This window comes from Syngnathoides biaculeatus, chromosome 1 (genome assembly GCF_019802595.1).
Source record: "Syngnathoides biaculeatus isolate LvHL_M chromosome 1, ASM1980259v1, whole genome shotgun sequence".
Lineage (NCBI taxonomy): Eukaryota > Metazoa > Chordata > Actinopteri > Syngnathiformes > Syngnathidae > Syngnathoides > Syngnathoides biaculeatus.
In genome coordinates, this window is record NC_084640.1 from 14,213,104 (window position 1) to 14,233,355 (window position 20,252).

The window sequence follows — 20,252 nt, forward strand, 5'->3', positions numbered from 1 at the left end:
GGCCGGGGCCACACGACACACCCGCGCGCGAGCGTTGCGACACTCCCCGAGACGTCGCCCGGCCCTGATGCGGCGACGGGAGCGGACGCCGTGACTTTGCGGCCTGAGAGGACGCCGACCAGTCACGCAGGTAAACGCCGGCGGCCGAGCGCTGCCTCGTCGCCACGCGTCGGCGGGGGGGCAAACGGGAACCGTGCCGAGAACCGTTATGGATTTTACGACCGGCTCGAAACTCACTCGCGCGTGTCTCGATAAGTTTGATTACGCGACAAAAGTCCGTCCCTTTAAAAAAATGTCATATGCGTATAATAATGTCGTACAACTTTTTGTCAGTGTGTGTGTGAGACACACAACTGCTATGTTGTTGCGCAAGCAGCACCGAAACAACATGGAGGCAAAACCGGTTCTGACGCATTCACAGTGTGTGTGTGGGAGGGGTGGATATGGGGTGGGGGGTGTGGACTATACCAATTCACAAGTCATCCCGACAATTTTACGTTTGATCACCGGCGGGATTTGATCGCTACAGTACGGTGAGCTTTGTGCAGGGCCACCAGGAGTCATAATATCAAGAGATTTATGTATTTTTGTTGAAAATTAAAAGTTATATTATGAGAAGAAAGCTGTGTATTGGAACAGAACTATACGCTAGTGTGTACCGACTAGCTTGTACAATTGTAATAACAATGTAGTAACATTGTAATAACGCATTAACGTCGGCGCGTTTCCATTCCAGCATGGCGACCAACACCACGACGGCGACAAATGAGGCGTGCGCGCCAAACGACAACTTATGCAGTAAGAACTCTTCACGGCCTCGGTCACCGCTTTTTGACCTTTTTACCTCGGTGGGGTCGGAAAAGAACTAAACACAAAGCGACGTTAGTGAAAAATGCAGGATGACTCAGTACATGTCGGGTATTTATGTGTTGTTTTTTAAAAAATTTCATAAATACAATGAAACTTACATTCATCCAAGCATCAGCGTATTCAAAATTTTCCTTCCCGTCCTATCGCAGTCGCGGTGACCCATCGGCAGGCCGTGATCGTCATCCCGTCGTTGCTCCTCCTAGCGAGCGCGATCACCGTGGTGACCATGATTGTTTTGACCTACGTGCGCCGCCGGCGCGTCAGACGCGCCGCCGACGCCGCCCCGCCGCGCTACCGCCGCTCGCTGCACAGGAGATCGCGCCACCTGCAGGGCGTCGATGGTAAGCCCACATCACGCTAACTCACCGTCGTTTGAAAAAAATGCTTTAGCCTAGCCATACGCTTAAAAATGTATAACATCATCCCTCATCGACTGCAGTTTTATGTGCCAGAAAACTCACGCAGTAGACAAAATTCACAACGGGGCTGCCAATTGCGCATGACTCTTCAGAGAGGTGGAGTTATTTGTCCCCTTGAGGCTTCCATCCAGACAACGCACAAGCAGATGCCTTTAAAAGGATGGGCCACTTGCCGGCTACACCCTTCGGGACCGCATGTTATGGTTCCGTTTGTAGAAACTCAAGCTGAATGTTGCTCTTTACTGGCATTTGTTAAATATTGGTATGAGTGCGAGCAGTGGCTTCACCGATCATCCCCAAAAAGTATGCGATGCGCTGAAGCCGCAATAACTTCAACGGGAGGGATTACTCCATTCACCCTCGTTCGGTGCTAACGTGAAATGCCATAGACGTGCAATCAGAAATGAGGAAAAATGAGAAACCCTGACGGTCATCGTTAAGGCTTTAACGCGGATCGTATTCTCGTCTCCCCAGCGCCCCCCGGCATCGACCCGCTGGAACACGAGGAGGTGCCCATGGCGGTCCACAAGAGGGCGACCGGCGCAGCGGTCCCGCGGGTGACCGCCGAGGGGCGTCTCGGGACTTTCGGGCAGGTGACCCCGCTGCCCCGGACGCTGTCCGTCGGGACCGACGGCGGCGTCGTCCTCTACCGGGCCCGCGTGGACCACAAGGGCGTGGTGCTGAGGGTGCTCAAAGGTGGGTTGGCGTCCCTGCGGCCGGTCCGGACTTTTTACACTTTGGGGTTTTTTTAATCTTCATTTGAATAATTCTAGGTATGTTTTTGCGCATAGTTTAAGCTTCATAAATCAACTTGATGATCAAAGGTCTACTCTGAATCTCTTTTTCAAGCATTTTTTCAAAAAATTAATGCATATCATAAATAATTTTTTCGCACGTTGATCCCGGACGTCCGAGCCGCAGGTCAAAATTACGGAACAATCATTTCGGGTGTGACGATATTGCAACGTTTCTGCGAGCGTTTCCGCGACAACGCGGTCACCTGCCGTCCCGGTCCGCAGACTCGGCCGGTCCGGAGGAGCGGCGCCGCTTTCTGGGTTTCGCCTCGTTCGTGTCGGAGTTGGGCCCGCACCCGTTCCTGCCGGCGGCGCTGGGCTCCGTGCGCGGACCCCCGCCGACCTCCGTGATGGTCGTGGAGGACTTGCGGCACGGCGACTTGCTGGGCTTCCTGTGGAGATGCAGACGCGCGGTCAGGCCTGCCGGAACCAGAACCGACTTCGACTTTTAAATTCCACTGCTCAGAATGACCGAAATTATCATTCGGGATGATAAAATTGATTTACAACGCAGGATGAATCAGGTTGGAGCATAACAGAGAAGCGGATCTTCACCATGGCAACGCAAGTGGCCTCCGCCCTGGTTGGTTCCGGTCCGACCAAAATCCCTGAGCAGCTTTTCACGAGCGACTAATTTGCGCGTATGAACGCCGATCAGGGTTACCTGCACAGCCGGAGCTGCGTCCACGGCGACGTGGGCGCCCGCAACGTCCTGGTGGGGGGCGACCTGACGGCCAAGCTGTGGGGTCTGGGGGCCGCCTACCGCCGGCGGACCCGGGCCGGCGCGGACGGCGCCGCCGAGCTCAAGAAGTGGCAGGCGCCCGAAGTGCTCGCCCGGAGGGACTTCAGCCCGAGTAGCGACGTGTGAGCGACCCGCTTCGTCCTGTGAAACGATCAATATTTGCCCCCCCCCCCCCCCCACTGAAAATTCCTTGCTGTTCTTCACAGGTGGTCCTTCGGACTCCTGCTCTACGAGATGAGCACCTTAGGTAAGAAAAGGGTCTCAGGGAAGGGATTTGGGGGGAGGGGCGGGGGTGTCATTGCATTGCAACACGACAAGATCTGCTGTGAAGTTTTTGCAACAAAATCAGAAGCTAGCAAGAGAGAAAGACATTTTTCTTTTTTACATTAAATATTTTGTAGGGTGGGAGCGAACGAAATACAATTTTGGAAGACAAAAAGGGTTTTTTTTTTATACGGTTGTGATATTAAGAGAATTTAGTCGCATATTTTTAGGTGAAAAGTCTCATTTTGATATTAAAAAAATATTTCAAGAATAAAAAGCCCCCCCCCAAAAAAAAGTCTGAATACGACGAGATAAAAAGTGTATTTTTTGTAAAGAAAATTTGGGATATTTGAAAAGTTAATTTCCCAGGTTTTCTTTTTTTTATTCTGAAAATTAAATACATTTTTTTTAGATGTAATGAGAATAACGTATTTTTCCCCGCATATATGATTTTGGGGAGCTGTAAAAAAAAAACTATTTTTTTCATGAATATAATGTGCAATATTAGGAGAAAAAAACATTTTCAAATGGTTGCTGCGTTGTTGTTGCGTTGTCGCGTGCAGGCGAGCCGCCGTTCGCGCCGCTGCGCCCAAGCGAGCTGCTGCAGCACCTGCAGAGAGGGAACTTCCTGCAGCGTCCGCCCGGCTGCTCCGGCACGCTGTGAGTACGGCTAACGCGCTAACACGGTGGGCTCGTCCCGCAGATTTGTGCCCCGCCCCCTCCAAGTATTACATCCAAGTTCGATTCGCCCCCGCAGCTTCGCCGCCATGTCTTCGTGCTGCCAGTGGAACCCGCGGCGGCGCGTCACCGTGGGAACGCTAGCGGAGAAGTTGCGAGCGGGCGAGAGGACTGCCAACGGACTGACGCCCGTCCGCGCCGCCGGGCCGCTGGACCCCGAGAGGTACCTGCGGGAGGCGGGCTACGGCGAGGCCTACAACTACGCCCTGCTCTGATCGGACGACGCAATTTGCCGCTAAACGGACAAAGACTGAGAGCATTTGAGAGAGTTTCCACGTGATCCTGAATGACGGGTCTCGTGCAGGTTTTCCCCCTCGAGAGAAGACCCAGGAGGCGGTCAAGGCTCGAACTGAAGACCAGACTTTAAACAGAAATACTGTACGGAAATATTAGACACGCACACACAATACACGAGCGTCCGAGTTTTCATTGGTTCTCCGTTGAGAACATCGGGACGAGCCGGTGAAAAAAACTGTTTGGCCTGTAGATCCAAACGTCCGGCAAAAATAAAACTGTGAAAAATGTAAATTAAAAAAAGCCTTGAGGGAGGTAGGTCTCCATGGTCCGCTTCTGAAGAAACAAAAGAGTCCACGGTCCAAAGTCCATGCGGTCCGGTCCAAAATTGGACACAAGGATGTCATTAATGCAGACCATTAATAAAGATTTTTTAAAAAAATGTACAGTCCAGAGAAGATCACAACTCCCGGCTGACGTGGTCCAGAACCAGAACGCCATCATTGGGTCCGTGGAAGACAGTTTCTTACGCTATTGCCTTGGAATGGAACCGTTTCAGGTTATGATTTTTTTTGTTTGTTTGTTTTTTGGTGACTCAAGTCTCTACGTTTGTATTATCCCATATTTTAAAAACCGCAGTTCATCGCGACATCTCAACTCCTCCGGAGCTCATCAGTGCGGCACCAATATCAGTCGTTCTTCGCAGAGGATAAAGAACGCCGTCGACTGCGAGTACGACGGCCCGGATCTTGACTTTGTTCAAAGAATTCTGCTACATTTGTCGCCGAAACTGAAAAAATGAAAACTTCACATTTGTGGGGGGTCGAAACAGAAGACCAGGACAAGTCCAGGCCTGGTGGGGAACACGAGAGAAGACCGAGTCAGAAGGCTGTGGCGGTACCTGGACTAGCGACTCATTCCTTCAGGTTGTTGATGTGGGCGCAGATTTTGAGGGCGGGGCCCAGCTTGATGTTCATGGCCGACACCAGGTGCTCCTCCTTCAGCAGCATCAGCGCCTGTCCGTCGATCTCCTGAGACCAGAAGAGCGACGCCAGGTCCTCGCAGCCTGAAACGCGACACGCCGGGTGAGGAACTTTCCGGAAAACTGCGGCACAATGACGCGCTGACCCGCTTTCGAGGCTTCTCACCTTGCAGCGAGCAGATAAACTGAGACACTTGGTCCACAGTCCAGCGTGCGGGGCTCGAAGGCGCGGCGGACGTCTTCTGGACCGGGGCCGGCGGCGGCGGCGAAGGCGGAGGGGTCCGACGAAGGCCGGGAGCCGAGGAGGAAGCGGGCCAGAGAGAAGCGGCGGCGTCGTCGTCCTCGTCCTCGCCACTCCACTCGCTCTCCGAGCGGCTGGACTCGGAGTGGCGCTGCGGTGCAAACGTGATCAGAACTTTTCAGAACACTTGAAACTTCTTTTTTTGTTGCTAGCATTTGTTAGCTTTGACTCGCAGACAATATCAGACAAGGTCTATTTTCTTATCCTGGAGCTTCAACGCAGTTCTACAAAAGAAGGCGAAAATCCTCCTTCGCCCGCCTCCCACCTTGGCCGAAAGCGACTGGCCCGCGATCTTGGCGCTGGCGATTTCCGAGCTGGTCCGGCGGGGCACCTTCCTCCTCCTGGTCCTCCTCCGGGCCGCACCGCATTCCTCCTCCGAGTCGGAGAGGGGGCTTTGACGCTCCCAAGATGGCCGCCTGGCAAAGGCGAGCTTGAACCTGTGGAACCAGAACATAACGACGTCAGAACCGAAGACCAGCCGGAGACCCAGTCCGAGAGCCGCAGACTCGTTTTGTACCTCTTTGCGCACAAAGTGGAGCAGAACCTTTTGGCCCCTGGAAAGCGGCTGGCGGGGCCCGACTCCTCGCAGTACTCGCACGTCATCACTGCGGGGAGCAACGGGGGAAAATATGAAAAATGAAAGATGCTCCGCACACTCGTTCATCTGGAGAAACGTCGCTATCAAATCATATCAAACTATGTCATAATTTTTTGGGGGGGTCTGTATGAATTTTCGCCTACCCAAACAAGCTCACCCGGTTTCTTGTCTGAATTTTACTGACTTTGTTTAACATGAAAAGAAAATGTCATATGACAAAAAAAAAATTGTCTCTGACTTGTTGCCGTGGCTACAGAGGGAGCCAAGTCCTCCCCGGTCGGGTCTTTGGTTTGCCCGCATACCTGTCAGTCCGGGATGAGGGGAAAAACAGGGTTTTAAAAAGGAGCTCTGACGCCAACGGAACCCGCCGGCCGGGAACTCACCGGAAAAGGCCGGGCGCCTTCCTGGATGACGAAGCCCTCGATGACGTGCGTCAGGACGTGCGGCTTGACCACCGCTTGGGGGGGAGGAGCCCTCTCGCCCACACCGCAGACGCCACGGGACGCCGACGCTAAGGGGGACGCCGGAGGGGCGGCAGAAACGTCTGGAAAGGGAAGGCGTGGTGTCAAAATGGGTTCTTCTGGCTGGACTCCGCTCAGTTGCTACCTGCATCCGAGTCGGGCAGAGTTGAGGCGTCATCTCGTAACGCCGGCGGCTGGCGGACTTCGGGGATGAAGTCGCAGCTGGACTCCATCTTGCGCTTCAGCGCCGCATCCTTGCTCTGTAAAAAAGTCAAACGGTTTTTGATTGACAGCCCATCGTGTGTCTGCTGTGTTGCATTAAGGAGCTCCTCACCTGACCGCTGGGGTTTCCTGTGGGATCAGAGTTAGTCGCCACCCCCGGAGTCCCACTTTGCGCCTCTTGCGCTAGGGGCAGCGTAGAGGCGGGCACCATAGATTCATTCTGACGTGCACCGGGGTGGAGATGAGCCTGCGAGGTCACCGGGACACCGCCCTCCCCGGAAGTGACGGAGGCCCCCACGGTGTGGCGACTGGACGAGCTGGTGCAGACGGCCGCCAACTCCTGATTGAAGCCCCCCCGGGGTAGAGCTAAAGCCTGGCCACTTCCCAGCGCGCTCTGCCGGGCGCCCACAAACTGAACGGGGACGTGGGGCGTCCGCGGTGGGCGGCCGGCTGGCGACAGGGCAGGCAGGATAGGTGGGGGGGTTTTAGGAGGGAGGCGGAGGGGCAGGCGGAGCCCCTGCAGGGTTTTGGGCTGGATGGGGACCGGCCCATTGGGGTGCGTCACCTTGTCGCCCCCCGGCGCGCTCTTCTGCAGGGGCTGAACCACCAAGGTCTGGGCGCCCCCCGCCGCCGGCTCAGCAGCGCCCACGTTCAGCGGGTGGACGCGGGCTTGCGAGGCCGCCGCGGACGCCAAGACCAACGCATTTGTGGCCGTCCCCGCGGTGAGGGTGCGGGTTCCGTGCAGCAGAAGCTGCGAGAACGGGAGGGAGGGGGTGGAGACGACGGGGGAGGGGTTGGCCTTCAAGTGGGCGGGGTGAGGGTAGGTGGGGATCTTGATGGGGGACGGCAGCGGCTGCGTGGACTTGGTGAGGGATGCGACCAGCGAGGAGGACGCTGGACGTAGAGAAGATGTGAATAAATTTGGGAAAAAGCCCTCGAGTGCCATCGACGTGCATTTCCGCTCATGTCACCTCAGCCCACAGGAAATGATGTAACGACGTGTTTTTGCTCACCCGCATTGCACTTTTCGAGCGCCTCCGTCTTGAGACTTTTCGGAAAGGACACGCCCCTCACTGCCAGGTTCTGTGCCGGGCGGAGACATGCGGTGAACACAGGGGGACACCAGAACCTTGATCAGACTGCAGGCAAAGCAGTTTTACATCAAAAAGAGTCCGGACAGAATCGCTGACCAGCTCGCCGTCCGTTTGGCCGCCGGAGGACGTCGTGGCCGCCATTTCCTCTTTGGGCGGGCGGGCAACGGTGGCCACGGTGACGGTCGCCACGGAGGCGGTCGTCACGGTGGCGCCCCCGGGTGCCCCGCCGGGCATGAAGATGAGCTGCGAGGAGATCGGCGCTCTCAGGGAACGGTTGACCTGCGGGGAGGAGAAGTCGGAGGGTTCCGGAATAAAAATCAAGCGCTCGTCATCCTTTACGTTCTCCGGAGCGGCCATTAGACGCACCCTGAGAAACATCTGACCCCGACCGCCCGCCCCGCCGCTCAGCAGCAGCGACTGGCTGATGGTCGCCGCGGTGACGGGCCGACTGCCGGCCGAGGAGGCGGAGTCTGACGTCGCGCCGGCCTGAAACGACAACAACAGCAACGACCGCCCGGTCGTGCGTTACGTGACGAGCTTTGCAGGTAATTAAATTTTGCAAGAACTTGGCAGCAATTGCCACAAGATGGCAGCAAATCCCTTTCTTAGCGCCTTAATTCACTTTGACGTGGCAAAAAGATGGCGGCAAAGCACTACTTTTGACCTAATGAAGAGCTTCAATTCATGTCAACATAGTTGCTTGGCACCGAGATGCTGTTACGATAGCAGCTAAGCACTCGCCTTGTTTCGCTGAAGCTCCGCAATTGACTGCAACACGGTTCCTCTGCACCAAGGATCCACAAGATGGCAGCAAAGCACTACTTTTGACAAAATGAAACGCTTCAATTCATGTCAACATAGTTCCTCGGCACCGAGGATCTTGAAGATGGCGGCCAAGCACTACTTTCGATGAAATGAAGCGCTTCAATTCATGTCAACGTAGTTCCTCGGCACCGAGATGCTGTCACAATAGCAGCTCAGCGCTACCCTTGTTTAACTGAAGCTCCGCAATTGACTGCAACACAGTTCCTCAGCACCAAGGAGGCTCAAGATGGCGGCAAAGCACTATTTTTGACTAAATAAAATGCTTCAATTCATGTCAACCGAGAAGCTGTCACGGTAGCAGCCAAGCGCTAGCCTTGTTTAACTGACGCTCCGCAATTGACTGCAACACGGTTCCTCAGCAACAAGGATCCACAAGATGGCGGCAATGTACTACTTTTGTCGGAATGAAGCTCCCCAACTCTTTTCAACATAGTTCCTCGGCACACGCACGCACGCACGCACGCACGCACCTTGACCCGCTGCACGGCGGCCATGTTGTGCAGCTGCGTTTTGTTGATGCGCTGCTGCAGCATCAGCTGCTGGAAGTAGTGAGCGGCGCGCGGCTGCCCCTGCAGCGCCTGCAGGGCCTGGCGGGGGGGATCACAGATTCAAAAACAACGTCCGATATCGAATATTTCATAGGGACCGTGGCCCATATGACAAACATTTGAACTCCTCGCCACGAAATGCATTGTGGGACGCGCACAAACCTGCACGGCCTGCCTTTCGTACGGCGACATGGAGTTGATCGCCAGGGGGCGGGCGGGGGCGGGGCCGGGGCCGGACGCGGCGCTCTCATTGGCCGGGGCCTGCTGACGCTGTTGTCGCTCGCCGTGCGTCTCCATGGTTACTGAGGATCACACGCGTCAACGCAATCTGTCATCGGCGGCTTTGGAATGCAAAGTCGCGCGTAGCGACGATGGACTTGGTTGCGCGGACCTTGAGGCGGGACAGAACCTTCTCTTGGACCCGGAGGAAAAAATGGCGGGAAATAGCGGATAATATAATATAATATAAGGGAATTCATTTGGGACTATTTTTTTTTTTTCAGGGGGGGATTGTGTACCAACGCTTTCTCCTCGGTCCAGAACCTTCACTTGCGACTCGTACTTTTTCCTCAAGACGAAAACCTCGTTTTAGGACTGGACCGATTTTTGCGGGACAACCTTTCCTCAGGACTAGATCGTTGACTCGGAACTGGACTTTTTCCCCCCTTGGAGCTACGAATCTGTTCTCAGAACTACAACAAAATCTCCTGATCTTTCTCCTGCAAGGCTCACAGAATTGCAGGCTGGGCCTGCCCCATCCAACATGGCGGCCTCGCTGCCGTGTCGCAGTCACGTGACAAAACGCTCACTGAGGCGTCTCGGTACCTTCCCGGTGTACGGTTCGCCTACCCCCGACCCTCCAATGTGATAAAAACAGACCCATTTAACGTTGGGTTGCTCGCTCGTAGCCCCGAACCGGCACCGAACCTGCTAGCTTGTTGCTCTCTGGGCGTCCAGCCAGCAGCCAGGCCGGCACGCGTCCTTTCAGCGGCGGCTCGTGTCTCTCCTCCGGTCCGACTGCCGCGTGGGTGAAGCGCTCGTGGAGGGGTGTCCGTGGGGGTGTCAGCGAGACGGCTACCTGTCCCCCAGCGTGGGTTCGGGGTCGTCCCTTTTCCACGTTCCTTCTGGACGGAACCGGCGGTGACCCACGGGCGACTGACGTTGGCGGGCCCACGCCCACTTTTGAGGACGAAGAATGCCGAGCGGATCCGAACGGAGCCGCCGATCCATAACTCCAATCGAACCATTGAAAGCGAAAATTCATGGCTTCTGTCGGTGACGTCAATGAAAAATTAGCGTTATTATTCCCAAATGCACATACATAAATACAAATCTGATTGGATATGGATCTGAATCGATTCGGATTGTGCGCCTGTTTATTGAATTCCCATAAATACTTTTTTGTTTTCCCAAAATTTGTTTCTTCTCTTCCCGACTACCTCGATGATTATAACCAAAAATATGAAATTTAAGATGTCTTGTGGCTCAAAATTTTGCCATTACATCGCCTCAAAATCAAAGTCACCTTTGCACAAAAAAAAAAAACAAAAAAATTTCTAAAAATACATAATTGAATCCCAAAACTCTCCGGAAAAATGACCAAAAATGGAGTCACATTGTACCAATTTCACTTAGTGCTTTTGAAATTGTTGAATATGACCCAAAAATGTAAATGATAAAAAAATCCACAGCTCCACCCGTGTTGTGTTTATATTGTATGGGATTTATTCCAGAACGTTCTACGTGTACAATACGAACACGACGACACGCACAAACAACATGTCAGCGTGTGAAAGTTTTGACCCGGAAACTTCGTGACGGTCACAAAGCGGCGGCGGCGGCGGCGAATCCCTTCAAAAATCTGAAAAAAATCTTTTTCAATCTCTTGGCGCAGCGTCGGCGCGGGGAAATCCGACAAAATGCGACAACACGCGCGTGGTAACGCAAACTAAAGTTGTTAAGATTTAATAATAGCCCAAAAATATGGAAAAAGACAACAAAAAAATATGGAAGACAACATGTGCATGCTGGGAACTCGCTTGGCCGGATGACGTCACCATCAATCGATAAATCAATATAGAGCAGAACAACACATTTTGTGGCCACAATTTAAATATCTCGTGCGCACAAAAAATATTTTCGAGTCGCAAAATACATATTTAAGTACACTGTTCGTGTTTTTGATACCGCACACTTTTTTTTAAAAAAACGATTTGCTTACAAATTTTGGGGGGGAGAACCAACGATTGCAAATCAGTTTCTTCTAAAAACATAGCTAGGAATAATAAAAAAAAAAAGTGCAATAATAAATGTTTTCTGAGTGTATTTTAAAATCAAATGCAATATATATATATATATATTACATACACCAAATGAATTGAACTAAATAAAACTTTAACTAAATAAAACTAAAATTAAGATTTAAAAAATGCGTCTTCATATTTCAAATTTTCTAGGAAAAATGCGCAGTTACAAAAAAAAAAAAAATTAAAAACTGCTCGGTAACAAATATTTTGTCTTTCGAACGTGTCCACCAAATACTTTTCGCGCCGTTGCCGTGAGCAAACAACGGCGGCGAGCACGACCGCGTTCCTCAAATTGTTCGGGATAAGGGGGAAAATATTTCACACGTTACAAATGAAAAGTTTTGACAAACGGCATCTTTTTTCCCCAGCTTCCTGCCAATGACGTCTATGAACGTCCCTTTTGTAAAACGGGGAAATGGCCGTCGAAATGCATGAAAGGCAACCGCTGTAAAAAAAAAAAAAAAAATACATTTTTGACATATTGGCACTTGCCCGTCACGCCGTGAAATGTTTCATCTGTAGATTCCACTTTTTGCCCCCTTTTTTAAATCCTTCTAAAGCGCAAACGTACGTGTGGAAAACTTCTGTTCGGCTCGACGCCGCTGTCTCAAAAAAATAATCGTCTTCCCCTTCGTCATCCATCTTCAATAAATCTTAAATATCTTTCTTCAATATAGACTGTAGTTTTATATTTCTCTATATATTATTGATATACTGTACTTCTCAGAGCTGTAGTAAAATGGCTTTAGGATAACGTCATATTTGAATAAATTATCAAGCTTGAAAAGGGAAAAACTGATGTACTTTGGTATTGCTGGCAAAAAGCTAATAATAATCAGAATTATGACGATGAGGCAGTTAAGGCTCCACGCTTTGGGTGGAGGGGGGGGGGGGACATAAAAACAGACAAAAATAAGCACAAGATGGCCCCCGCGGAGGGAAGGAAATTCGTTTCCCGGAAGCCGAGGATGACGCAACACTGTCGTGGTGGACGGTTGCCGTGGTAACAGCACCAGCAAGCACAAGTTAGCGCGGGGGCGGAGGGGTGCGGACACTTTTGCAATTTCAATTGTTCATCGCTTTGGTTGGAATCAACTATTTGATTTTTTTTTTTTAGAATAAACTCGGTTTTGCGCAAATTGAGCATGTGGACCGCTTAATTTTTTTTTTTATTTACTGGACTAATTGTCAATCCAAGTAATTGAGAAAAATGAGTTAAAATCTTTCCTTTAAAAAAATTGAACATGAGTTAATCAGGGATTTATAAAAATATAATTAAGTTATTTTTCCTAAATCAAATAAATCAACTATTGAGAAAAAAATCTTTTATGTCCGGTAAATTAATTAACCAATGAGTTCATAAAGTACTCAACATTTTTCAATCAAGTAATTGTTATTGTTATTGTTAAAATTATTTAAATCTTTTCTTAAAAAAATTGAATGTGAGTTAATCAGGGATTCGTAAAAATTACAAGTTGTTTTAAAATCGATTTTTTCCAAAATCAAACAAATCACCTATAGATAATTTTTTTTTTATGTCCGGTAAATTAATTAACCAAGGATTTCATAAACTACTAAACACTTTCAATCAATAAATGAGAAAATTATTAAAATATTGCCTTTAAAAAAATTGAATGAGAGTTAATTAGGGATTCATAAAAATATCTAAAATTTTTTTTTCTAAAATCAAATAAATCCCGTTTAGAAAAAAATATTTTATGTCCAGTAAATTAATTAACCAATGATTTCATAAACTACTAAACATTTTCAAATAATATTCAATTTTAGTAGGGACGCAACGGCTAATATCATCATCAATATTCACGCGACAGGACTTTTGATGGGGTGCATGAAAAACGGGAAAGTAGCCCCCCCCCCTCCACGCTAGCTCGTGGCTACATTAAGCGTACAAAGTTACACACAGACGAATATAATACGCACTCCAAAGAGAAGGCCACGCCCCCTGGCCAGGCGCTTAAGTCGTCACGGCGACCAACCGTCACGAGCGCCACCGACTTTGGTCGGAATTTCGATTCAATCTGTCGACAGCCAAAGGAAGTGAGGATTTCAACCTTTTTTTTTGGGGGGGGGGGGGGGGGGGGGGGGCGTTGAAATCCTCCCGTTCCTTTGACTGAAGTTAAACGCTCTCCATCACGATGGACGTGTCCCTGAGGGACGCCATCTCGGTGTTGTCGCCGGCGCCCTTCTCCACCAGGGGGGCTTTCTCCTTCTCCCCGTCGTCCCCCTTGGCCGGGGGGGCGCCGTCGGCCCCCGCGGGAGGGCAAGGGCGGGCGACTCCCGGGGAGGAGGCGGGCGGGGCGCCGCCGCCGCCGAAGCTGCGGGCGATCTCGTCGAAGGTTTTGCCTTTGGTCTCGGGGACTTTGAAGAAGGTGAACACCAAGAAGAGCACCAGGAAGGCGGTGAAGATGAGGAAGACCCACGGGCCGCACAATTCCTGCAGGGGGGGGGGGCAAAAAAAAAAGGGAAAATTTCACATTTTTCAGGTGCAGAATTTTTGTTCTTTTACACGAGAAGCTACACACTTTTTCAAAATAATTTTGGAAAAAAAAAAAATTTTTTTCTGTAAGGGGTAAAAACAACTCCAGAATGAAAAAAAAATCTGATTTTCTGTGATGAAGAAAACACGTTCAATATTTTCGTTTGCTTCAGTTCATTTTAGATTTAGTTTTTTAGTTGGAAAATCATATTTTTTTCTGGATTTATTCATGGAAAATTAGCTTGAAAAAAAATTGAAAATATTTTTCTTCAAAAAAAGTATAGAATGATTTAGACCCCCCCAAAAAAATCCTGCTAAATTAATTTAAATGTAAAAACTTGTCAACTTATCTATTATCTATTTTTTAAATATACAAAGAGGTCCTCAAATAACATCTATTTTAGAGAAAAAAATGCCCTTCCAAATGTACAGTTTTAGTTGAGAAATGGAACCATTTTCAAAATAAAATGCAACCCCCTTTTTTGTTTTTGTTGTTGGGTTCTTCGCCTTTTTGAGTTCTGGTTTTTGGGCGGGAACGATCGCAAAAAAAATGGCTTTCCTGCTAAAATTTCAGATTTTTCAGGGGCAGAATTTTTTTTTATTATTTGAAAAGCTACTCATCACTTTTTCAAAATAATTTTGGAAAAAAAAATTTTCATGGTCAAAAAAAAAAAGTTTTTTTCTGTAAGGTGTAAAAACAACTCCAGTATGCAAAAAATTCAATATATATATATATTAGTTTGCACCAGTTTATTTAATTTTTTTATTTTATTCCATCATTATTTAGTTGGAAAATCTTATTTTTTTCTGGAATTATTCATGAAAAAAATTTGCGTGAAAAAATGTTCAAAATATTTTTCTTCAAAAAAAGTGTAGAATGATTTAGACCCCAAAAAGTTTTTTTTGTTGTCGCGAAGGGAAAAATACTGCAAAATTTATTTAAATGTAAAAACTTTTTTTTATAGTTTTCTCTTTTTTTTTAAATCTACAAAGAGGTCCTCAAAAATATCTCTTTTAGAAAAAAATATATTCCTTGCAAACAATTTTTTCCCCTTCAGTTTTTCAAAATAAAATGCAACCTCCAATCTTCCAAATATATTTTGAGTCCCCCTCGCCCCCCCTTTTTGTTGTTGTTGTTGTTGTTGTGTTCTTCGCCTTTTTTTGGTGCACGCGCTCACCTCGAGTTTGGGGAAGCTCACGCCCACCAGGAAGTTGGAGGTCCAATTGCAGCAGCCGGCCACGGCCATGGCGGCGGGCCGCGGGCCCTGCGAGAAGAGCTCGGCCACGATGAACCACGGGATGGGGCCCGGGCCCAGCTCGAACATGGCCACGAACGCCATGACGGCCAAGATGGCCACGTAGCTCATGCCCGGCAGCCCCTTCTGCCGAGGGAAGGGGGCGGGGTCAAAACGCCGGCTCCGGATAAACGGCGACGCGGGCGACTCACCTGCAGCAGCGAGACGGTCATGAGCAGGGCCGCCAGCGCCATCCCCCCCAAGCCCAGCAGGTGGAGCGTCCTGCGGCCCGCCTTCTCCACCAGGAACAGCTTCGACAGACGACACGCCGGAGACATCACGGACGCCGAGGGGAAAACCAAAGTTTGGCGGGGGGACCGGTACCCACCGAGACCACGGTGAAGATCGTGTTGACGATGCCGGCGCCGATGGTGGCGTAGATGGGCTGCTGGACCCCGGCCGACTTGAAGATGCCCGTCGAGTAGTAGAACACCTCCACGCGCGCACAAAACACACAAGCGACCGCTTCAGACCTCGCTGCTAGCGAGAGTCGGCGGCGCTAACCGCTAACGGCCAGGCGGCGACTCACGGCGTTGATGCCCGACAGCTGCTGCGACAGCTGCAGCATGACGGCGATGAGCAGCGGCTGGCGATACGCGGCGCAGCGGAACAGCTCGGGGATGGTCACCTTCTTCTCCAGCGCCATCTTGTTGCTCTCCTCTTTCATCTCTTGGAGGTCGCCGCTAACGTCCTCGCTGCCGCGCAGGCGCACCAACGCTGCACGCCGGGCGAAACAAAAACAGATCAATCTTTCCATCGCCGCAAAGAGAAATATTTTGCGTTTGGTTTTCCCCGTCGAGCGTGATCGACGAGACTTTGTCGACGTTTGTCAACGGGTCGACGCGCAAGGACGCACAAACGCTACACCATTTATTCTTCGCGAGAACAGCGCCTCCATTTTGACGGCTACCTTTGTTGAAAATGATTTATTATGATGACGACAAGTGCGATCGTTCCAGACTGTTTTGCTGTCGTTGACGATGTGGCTAACGGACCGGAGATGCTGCGTTAGCGGACGGCGGGTTTACCTTTGCGCGCCTGCTCCTCCTGCTTGAGGTTGATGAGGAGGAAGCGGGGGCTCTCGGGGCAGAAGGGCAGCAGGGCGCACTGCAGCACGGCCGGCGCCACCGTCAGCGCCAGCAAGGCGGGCCACAGGCGCGACGAGCCCAGCAGCGACTCCAGGCCCAAGATCTGCGCGCACGCCGCCAACAACGCGGTCAGCTTCGTCGCGACGCGGCGTCGCCGTGCGCTAGCGGCGTCCGACCTGCGCGACGAGGATGCCGACGACCACGCCCAGCTGGTGCAAGGTCCCGAAGGCCCCCCTGAGCGGGGTGGGCGACACCTCGCCCACGTACATGGGCGTCAAGCCCGTGAAGAGGCCGCAGAAGAGGCCGATGACCAGACGGCCGGCGATCACCATCTCGTACGACGAGCACGTGGTGGAGAAACCCATCAGGAGGCCGCCGATCACCGCCAGGATGTTGACCAGGAACATCGAGCGCCTCCTGCAGGGGAGGGGCGAGAGAATTGCTAGCATGCTAACAGTCGCTATGCTAAGGTTGCCAACATATACGCGGACGGCTAAGGCAGATTGATCCATTTTTTACTTTTTTGACCATGACTATTTCACAAAAATGCGAGGCTAACCTAGCAGAAGTGGGGACGCGTGTCGCTAACGTTCATTAAGGGCTCCAGAGTCGGGAAAATTTATGCTAACGGACTAATATCCTCACATGTAGCAAAACGGCAACATTAGCTCAAACCGCACTAACCCTGATTAGCACCTTACACTTTGCCTTAAAAAAAAAAAAAAGATGAAATTCTGACATGCTAGCTGTTGCTAAGCTAGCATCTAGCAAAATAGAGCGAATACATGAAGTATTTAATTTTTTTTCCCTGTAGTCATCTGCCATTTTTTACAAGAATTGGTCCGACGCTAACTCGCTAACAGCGGCTACGCTAAAAGCGATCCCCCAACCTGCCAAATCGGTCGGCCATGACGCCCACGCTGAAGGACCCCACCATGCCGCCCACGCTAAAGATGGCGACGGTGACGCTCCACACCACGGTGCAGGCGCCCTGGCCGATGGGCTCGCCGTAGCGCTCCAGCCAGGTGTCGTTGAAGAACGAGCGCAGTTTCTTGAAAAGGGGAAAAACACAAAATCCAAGTCAACGGTCGCGCGACGATAGGGGGGGGGGGGCTGGGGGGGGGGCTGGGGGGGTGCAACCTGCTCGGGCGCGTTGATGACGCCCGTGTTGAAGCCGAACTGCAGCGAGCCGATGACGGCCGTGGCCAGGGAGAAAAGGAGGTAGCCCGTCACCTGCTTGCCCTGCGACTGCAACGAAAAATATTTAGCGCACCCGTGCAAAAAAATTAAAATAATCATTAAAAAAAAAAAATTGACATGCAACAAAACAAAGCGCACACATTTTCAATTTAGGGAGGATATAAAATGTCTACACCTCTTCTATGGTTTCATTTTTTACAAGTATGAACGCAAAGCGCCACCTTGTGGTGTCATCTATTATTGTGTCTACGTTTGTCGTTAATAGTGCACATTTGATCAATATATGTGTTTTCCACATTTATGTATTTCCAAAGTTATCTTCTCAACATTTGCCCAGTGCTTCTGGCTGGCAAAATTTCATTTTTAATGTTTTTGTTTTGTCAGCACGCTGCTGACCGGGCAGGAAGTGCAGCGGACACTCAAAGACGCCCTTGAGTCACGTGAGGCCCCTGCACGTCCCTACGTCGGCCAGCAGGGGGCGACGGGGGAACCTGAGCCCCACAAAAAATATATATATATATTAAAAAAAAAAGAAAAGCCATCAAGCGGGCCTTGAACTCATCATTTTGCACCGTCATCGGCTGTCACAATTATTTTTTTTTAGTACAGCTTGAATAAAAATTCATAACTGAATCATTTTATCGGGATGTGGTGAACAGTTTTATGCAATTTCAATATTGCATTTTTTCAGCATTTGATTAGCTATTAGAGCTAATAAATCACATGACCAGTGCAGGAAACGTCAATATGGAGTATAAATGTGTGTGCCCCCCCACCTGCCCTCCAAGTGTCAATAGTCGCCCCCTCCTTGTCTCCATGGCAACCCTTTCCTAAAGACACTCCATTTGTAACTCAGCAGGAAGCGCTAAAAACGACATTTTGTCCCCCGGAAGTAAGAAATTCCGCCGGCCCTTTCTTGCACTGTGCATCTAAAATAATAAATTCTTCTTTCAATTTTTTTATTCCTCTTTTCCAACATCGCAGCTTTGTTAAAATTATTATTATTTTTTTTATAAACACTTGACTTCTGTCCATATTGACATTGTGCATGTGCAAACATGGAACGACGTGCTCGCGCATGCGCTCGACCCTCCCCTTCCACTTAAAAACAAAAATCAAACAATAAACTTATCAGCTGACACGGGGGTCCGATGACAAAGTGACGCAGCGTGCGCGCGCCCGTGCGTCCGCGCGCACGCTTCACTCATCAATGACATGAAAGCTTCATTGAGTTGATCAAACATGATTACAATGTCAACGGAAAACTCTTCAAAGACAACAGCGGTGCCTTTTAATGAAAGAGACGCCGCTTTATGTATTTCTAATGATTGCATCAGGCGTGTTGTATTGGAAGCGCCTTCAAAAATTCATCCCGATTGCCATCACTAGAGAGAAATAATAATAATAATCTAATTTGCGTTCAGGCAGAGTGGGCATGTTGACGTGAAGGGGGGACAATGGAAAAACAACTCACCTGTCCGTCCATCGTCTTGGGATTTATTATTTTTGTATGATTCAAAACGGACGTGCGAGGCGATCACGATCCTCAGGTGGCGCTTCGGAGCCGCCCGTCTGCGCTCACCGTTGCGGAGAAACACACGCACCCCAGCAGTGAGGAGCTTTCCGCGGTTCTAAAAAAAAAAAAAACCCCAAAAATACAAAAAAAAAAAAAAAAAAAAGCTCGGCGGCGACCGGGACACGAATATTGGAGGGGGGGGGGGGTCACGATCAACGTTGACGGATAGGTTGGCAATTTGATACAAATATTGACATCTAAAAAAAAAAAAAAAAAAAAAACCGGGGGTGGGGGGGGTTGGTTTAAGCGTCAACTAACCTGTGCGTGGAGCAGCCCGAGCCTCGAGAAATCCTGCCGCCGCACGTCCACGACCTACTTCTTCCTCTTGTTTCGGGATGGATGGGAAATCTGCGAGGAGAGGGGAAGAAGAAGAAGAAGAAGAAAAAAAAAAAAAAAGAGATGTCGTGACGTGGCCCCGCCCCCTACAGCGCCTCTGACGTCGCGCCGGCCGCCATGTCCTACGGTGGCCGCGGCATGCACGCACGCAGCCCGAATTATTAGGGACCCACGCGCAGTGCGCCTTTGGTGTTATAAGGTCAACCGGCGTGGGGTGGGGGGAGTGGAGGGGACTGCACAGCGCAGATAGAGCGTCCCATGATGCTTTGCGCCTGCGACCTTGACTCATGGTGCTGATGCTGCGGATGATGACGCAACGCAAGCCGTTCCCGGGACAACAGATTATGTACGCTATGCGTATGTGAAATAATTACAAAAAGTTTTTTTTTTTTCATGGGTTTCGGGAAGTTTTATCATTTTTATTTATTATATTTTCCTGTTAACGTAAAACATTGGAAAATATATTTTTTTAAATTTCTATTACATCGTGTACCGTGTTCTAATGTAATTAAAATTAATTCTGTTCAATTGACAAGACAAAATCATTTCATCAGTTATCTTAATTTACTTCCACTATTAAATACAATTTGAAAAAACGATTTAATTTTTTTTTCAATAATGTGAAGTAAAACCTGGTTACTTTAAAAAAAAAAACATTCAACTTCAAATTGACTTTTATTCATTTAAAATGACTCACTAAAAATTAGTGCAATTAAGTTACCCTGACGAGTCCCTTTGTTCAGCGTTAGAATGCCGCCCCCTTGTGGACGCATCCACAGCTAGCTTCGCTTTTTGTTTTGGTCAAACAAAATAAATTATGTTGACCTGAGGGATTGATTGTAATTTGATAACCTATCATTAG

At 49.7% G+C, this 20,252-nt stretch overlaps 3 protein-coding genes across 8 annotated transcripts; 1 reads left to right on the plus strand and 2 right to left on the minus strand.

The window, feature by feature from the left end:
- Nucleotides 1-5: 5 nt before the first annotated feature.
- LOC133501054 (tyrosine-protein kinase STYK1-like) lies at nt 6-4,051 on the plus strand. 3 transcript variants are annotated; one of them, XM_061820489.1, is made up of 10 exons: nt 6-130; nt 737-798; nt 1,020-1,211; nt 1,764-1,985; nt 2,309-2,496; nt 2,598-2,666; nt 2,742-2,947; nt 3,032-3,072; nt 3,653-3,749; nt 3,847-4,051. In XM_061820489.1, exons 2-10 carry the CDS (start codon nt 738-740, stop codon nt 4,040-4,042), a joined length of 1,272 nt encoding a protein of 423 aa, XP_061676473.1. In that variant the 5' UTR covers nt 6-130; nt 737; the 3' UTR covers nt 4,043-4,051. The 3 variants fall into 3 exon arrangements, with proteins under 3 accessions (XP_061676473.1, XP_061676481.1, XP_061676463.1); XM_061820479.1 differs by lacking the exon at nt 6-130 and adding an exon at nt 477-533; XM_061820497.1 differs by lacking the exon at nt 6-130 and having other exon boundaries at nt 455-918.
- A 6-nt stretch (nt 4,052-4,057) lies between these two features.
- On the minus strand, nt 4,058-12,377 carry LOC133500947 (polyhomeotic-like protein 1). 2 transcript variants are annotated; one of them, XM_061820247.1, is made up of 15 exons: nt 10,020-12,377; nt 9,255-9,394; nt 9,015-9,131; nt 8,086-8,205; nt 7,786-7,998; nt 7,639-7,708; nt 6,738-7,519; nt 6,549-6,663; nt 6,326-6,486; nt 6,181-6,244; nt 5,862-5,949; nt 5,610-5,781; nt 5,210-5,435; nt 4,963-5,127; nt 4,058-4,851 (listed from the first exon to the last, which is right to left on the minus strand). In XM_061820247.1, exons 1-14 carry the CDS (start codon nt 10,354-10,356, stop codon nt 4,976-4,978), a joined length of 2,757 nt encoding a protein of 918 aa, XP_061676231.1. In that variant the 5' UTR covers nt 10,357-12,377; the 3' UTR covers nt 4,058-4,851; nt 4,963-4,975. The 2 variants fall into 2 exon arrangements, with proteins under 2 accessions (XP_061676231.1, XP_061676241.1); XM_061820257.1 differs by having other exon boundaries at nt 4,059-4,851; nt 7,816-7,998.
- A 149-nt stretch (nt 12,378-12,526) lies between these two features.
- On the minus strand, nt 12,527-19,464 carry LOC133501041 (solute carrier family 2, facilitated glucose transporter member 1-like). 3 transcript variants are annotated; one of them, XM_061820453.1, is made up of 11 exons: nt 19,313-19,464; nt 18,953-19,109; nt 17,419-17,526; nt 17,169-17,329; nt 16,455-16,695; nt 16,219-16,381; nt 15,720-15,907; nt 15,519-15,623; nt 15,343-15,441; nt 15,074-15,277; nt 12,527-13,853 (listed from the first exon to the last, which is right to left on the minus strand). In XM_061820453.1, exons 2-11 carry the CDS (start codon nt 18,962-18,964, stop codon nt 13,536-13,538), a joined length of 1,599 nt encoding a protein of 532 aa, XP_061676437.1. In that variant the 5' UTR covers nt 18,965-19,109; nt 19,313-19,464; the 3' UTR covers nt 12,527-13,535. The 3 variants fall into 3 exon arrangements, with proteins under 3 accessions (XP_061676437.1, XP_061676445.1, XP_061676451.1); XM_061820461.1 differs by lacking the exon at nt 18,953-19,109 and having other exon boundaries at nt 19,313-19,415; XM_061820467.1 differs by lacking the exons at nt 17,419-17,526; nt 18,953-19,109; nt 19,313-19,464 and having other exon boundaries at nt 17,213-17,329.
- Nucleotides 19,465-20,252: the final 788 nt, after the last annotated feature.

Coding starts and splice junctions, on each gene's coding strand:
- LOC133501054 (XM_061820489.1), top strand. CDS start 738: ATGGCGACCAACACCACGACGGCGACAAATGAGGCGTGCGCGCCAAAC. Junction 799..1,019: donor GCCAAACGACAACTTATGCA/GTAAGAACTCTT, acceptor GTCCTATCGCAG/TCGCGGTGACCCATCGGCAG. Junction 2,948..3,031: donor TTCAGCCCGAGTAGCGACGT/GTGAGCGACCCG, acceptor TGTTCTTCACAG/GTGGTCCTTCGGACTCCTGC.
- LOC133501041 (XM_061820453.1), bottom strand. Junction 16,382..16,454: donor TCGGCATCCTCGTCGCGCAG/GTCGGACGCCGC, acceptor GCGTGCGCGCAG/ATCTTGGGCCTGGAGTCGCT. Junction 15,624..15,719: donor AGCTGTCGGGCATCAACGCC/GTGAGTCGCCGC, acceptor GCGCGCGTGGAG/GTGTTCTACTACTCGACGGG.
- LOC133500947 (XM_061820247.1), bottom strand. CDS start 10,356: ATGAATTTTCGCTTTCAATGGTTCGATTGGAGTTATGGATCGGCGGCT. Junction 7,999..8,085: donor GGGGTCAGATGTTTCTCAGG/GTGCGTCTAATG, acceptor TCCTCCCCGCAG/GTCAACCGTTCCCTGAGAGC. Junction 5,436..5,609: donor GCCAGTCGCTTTCGGCCAAG/GTGGGAGGCGGG, acceptor TTTGCACCGCAG/CGCCACTCCGAGTCCAGCCG.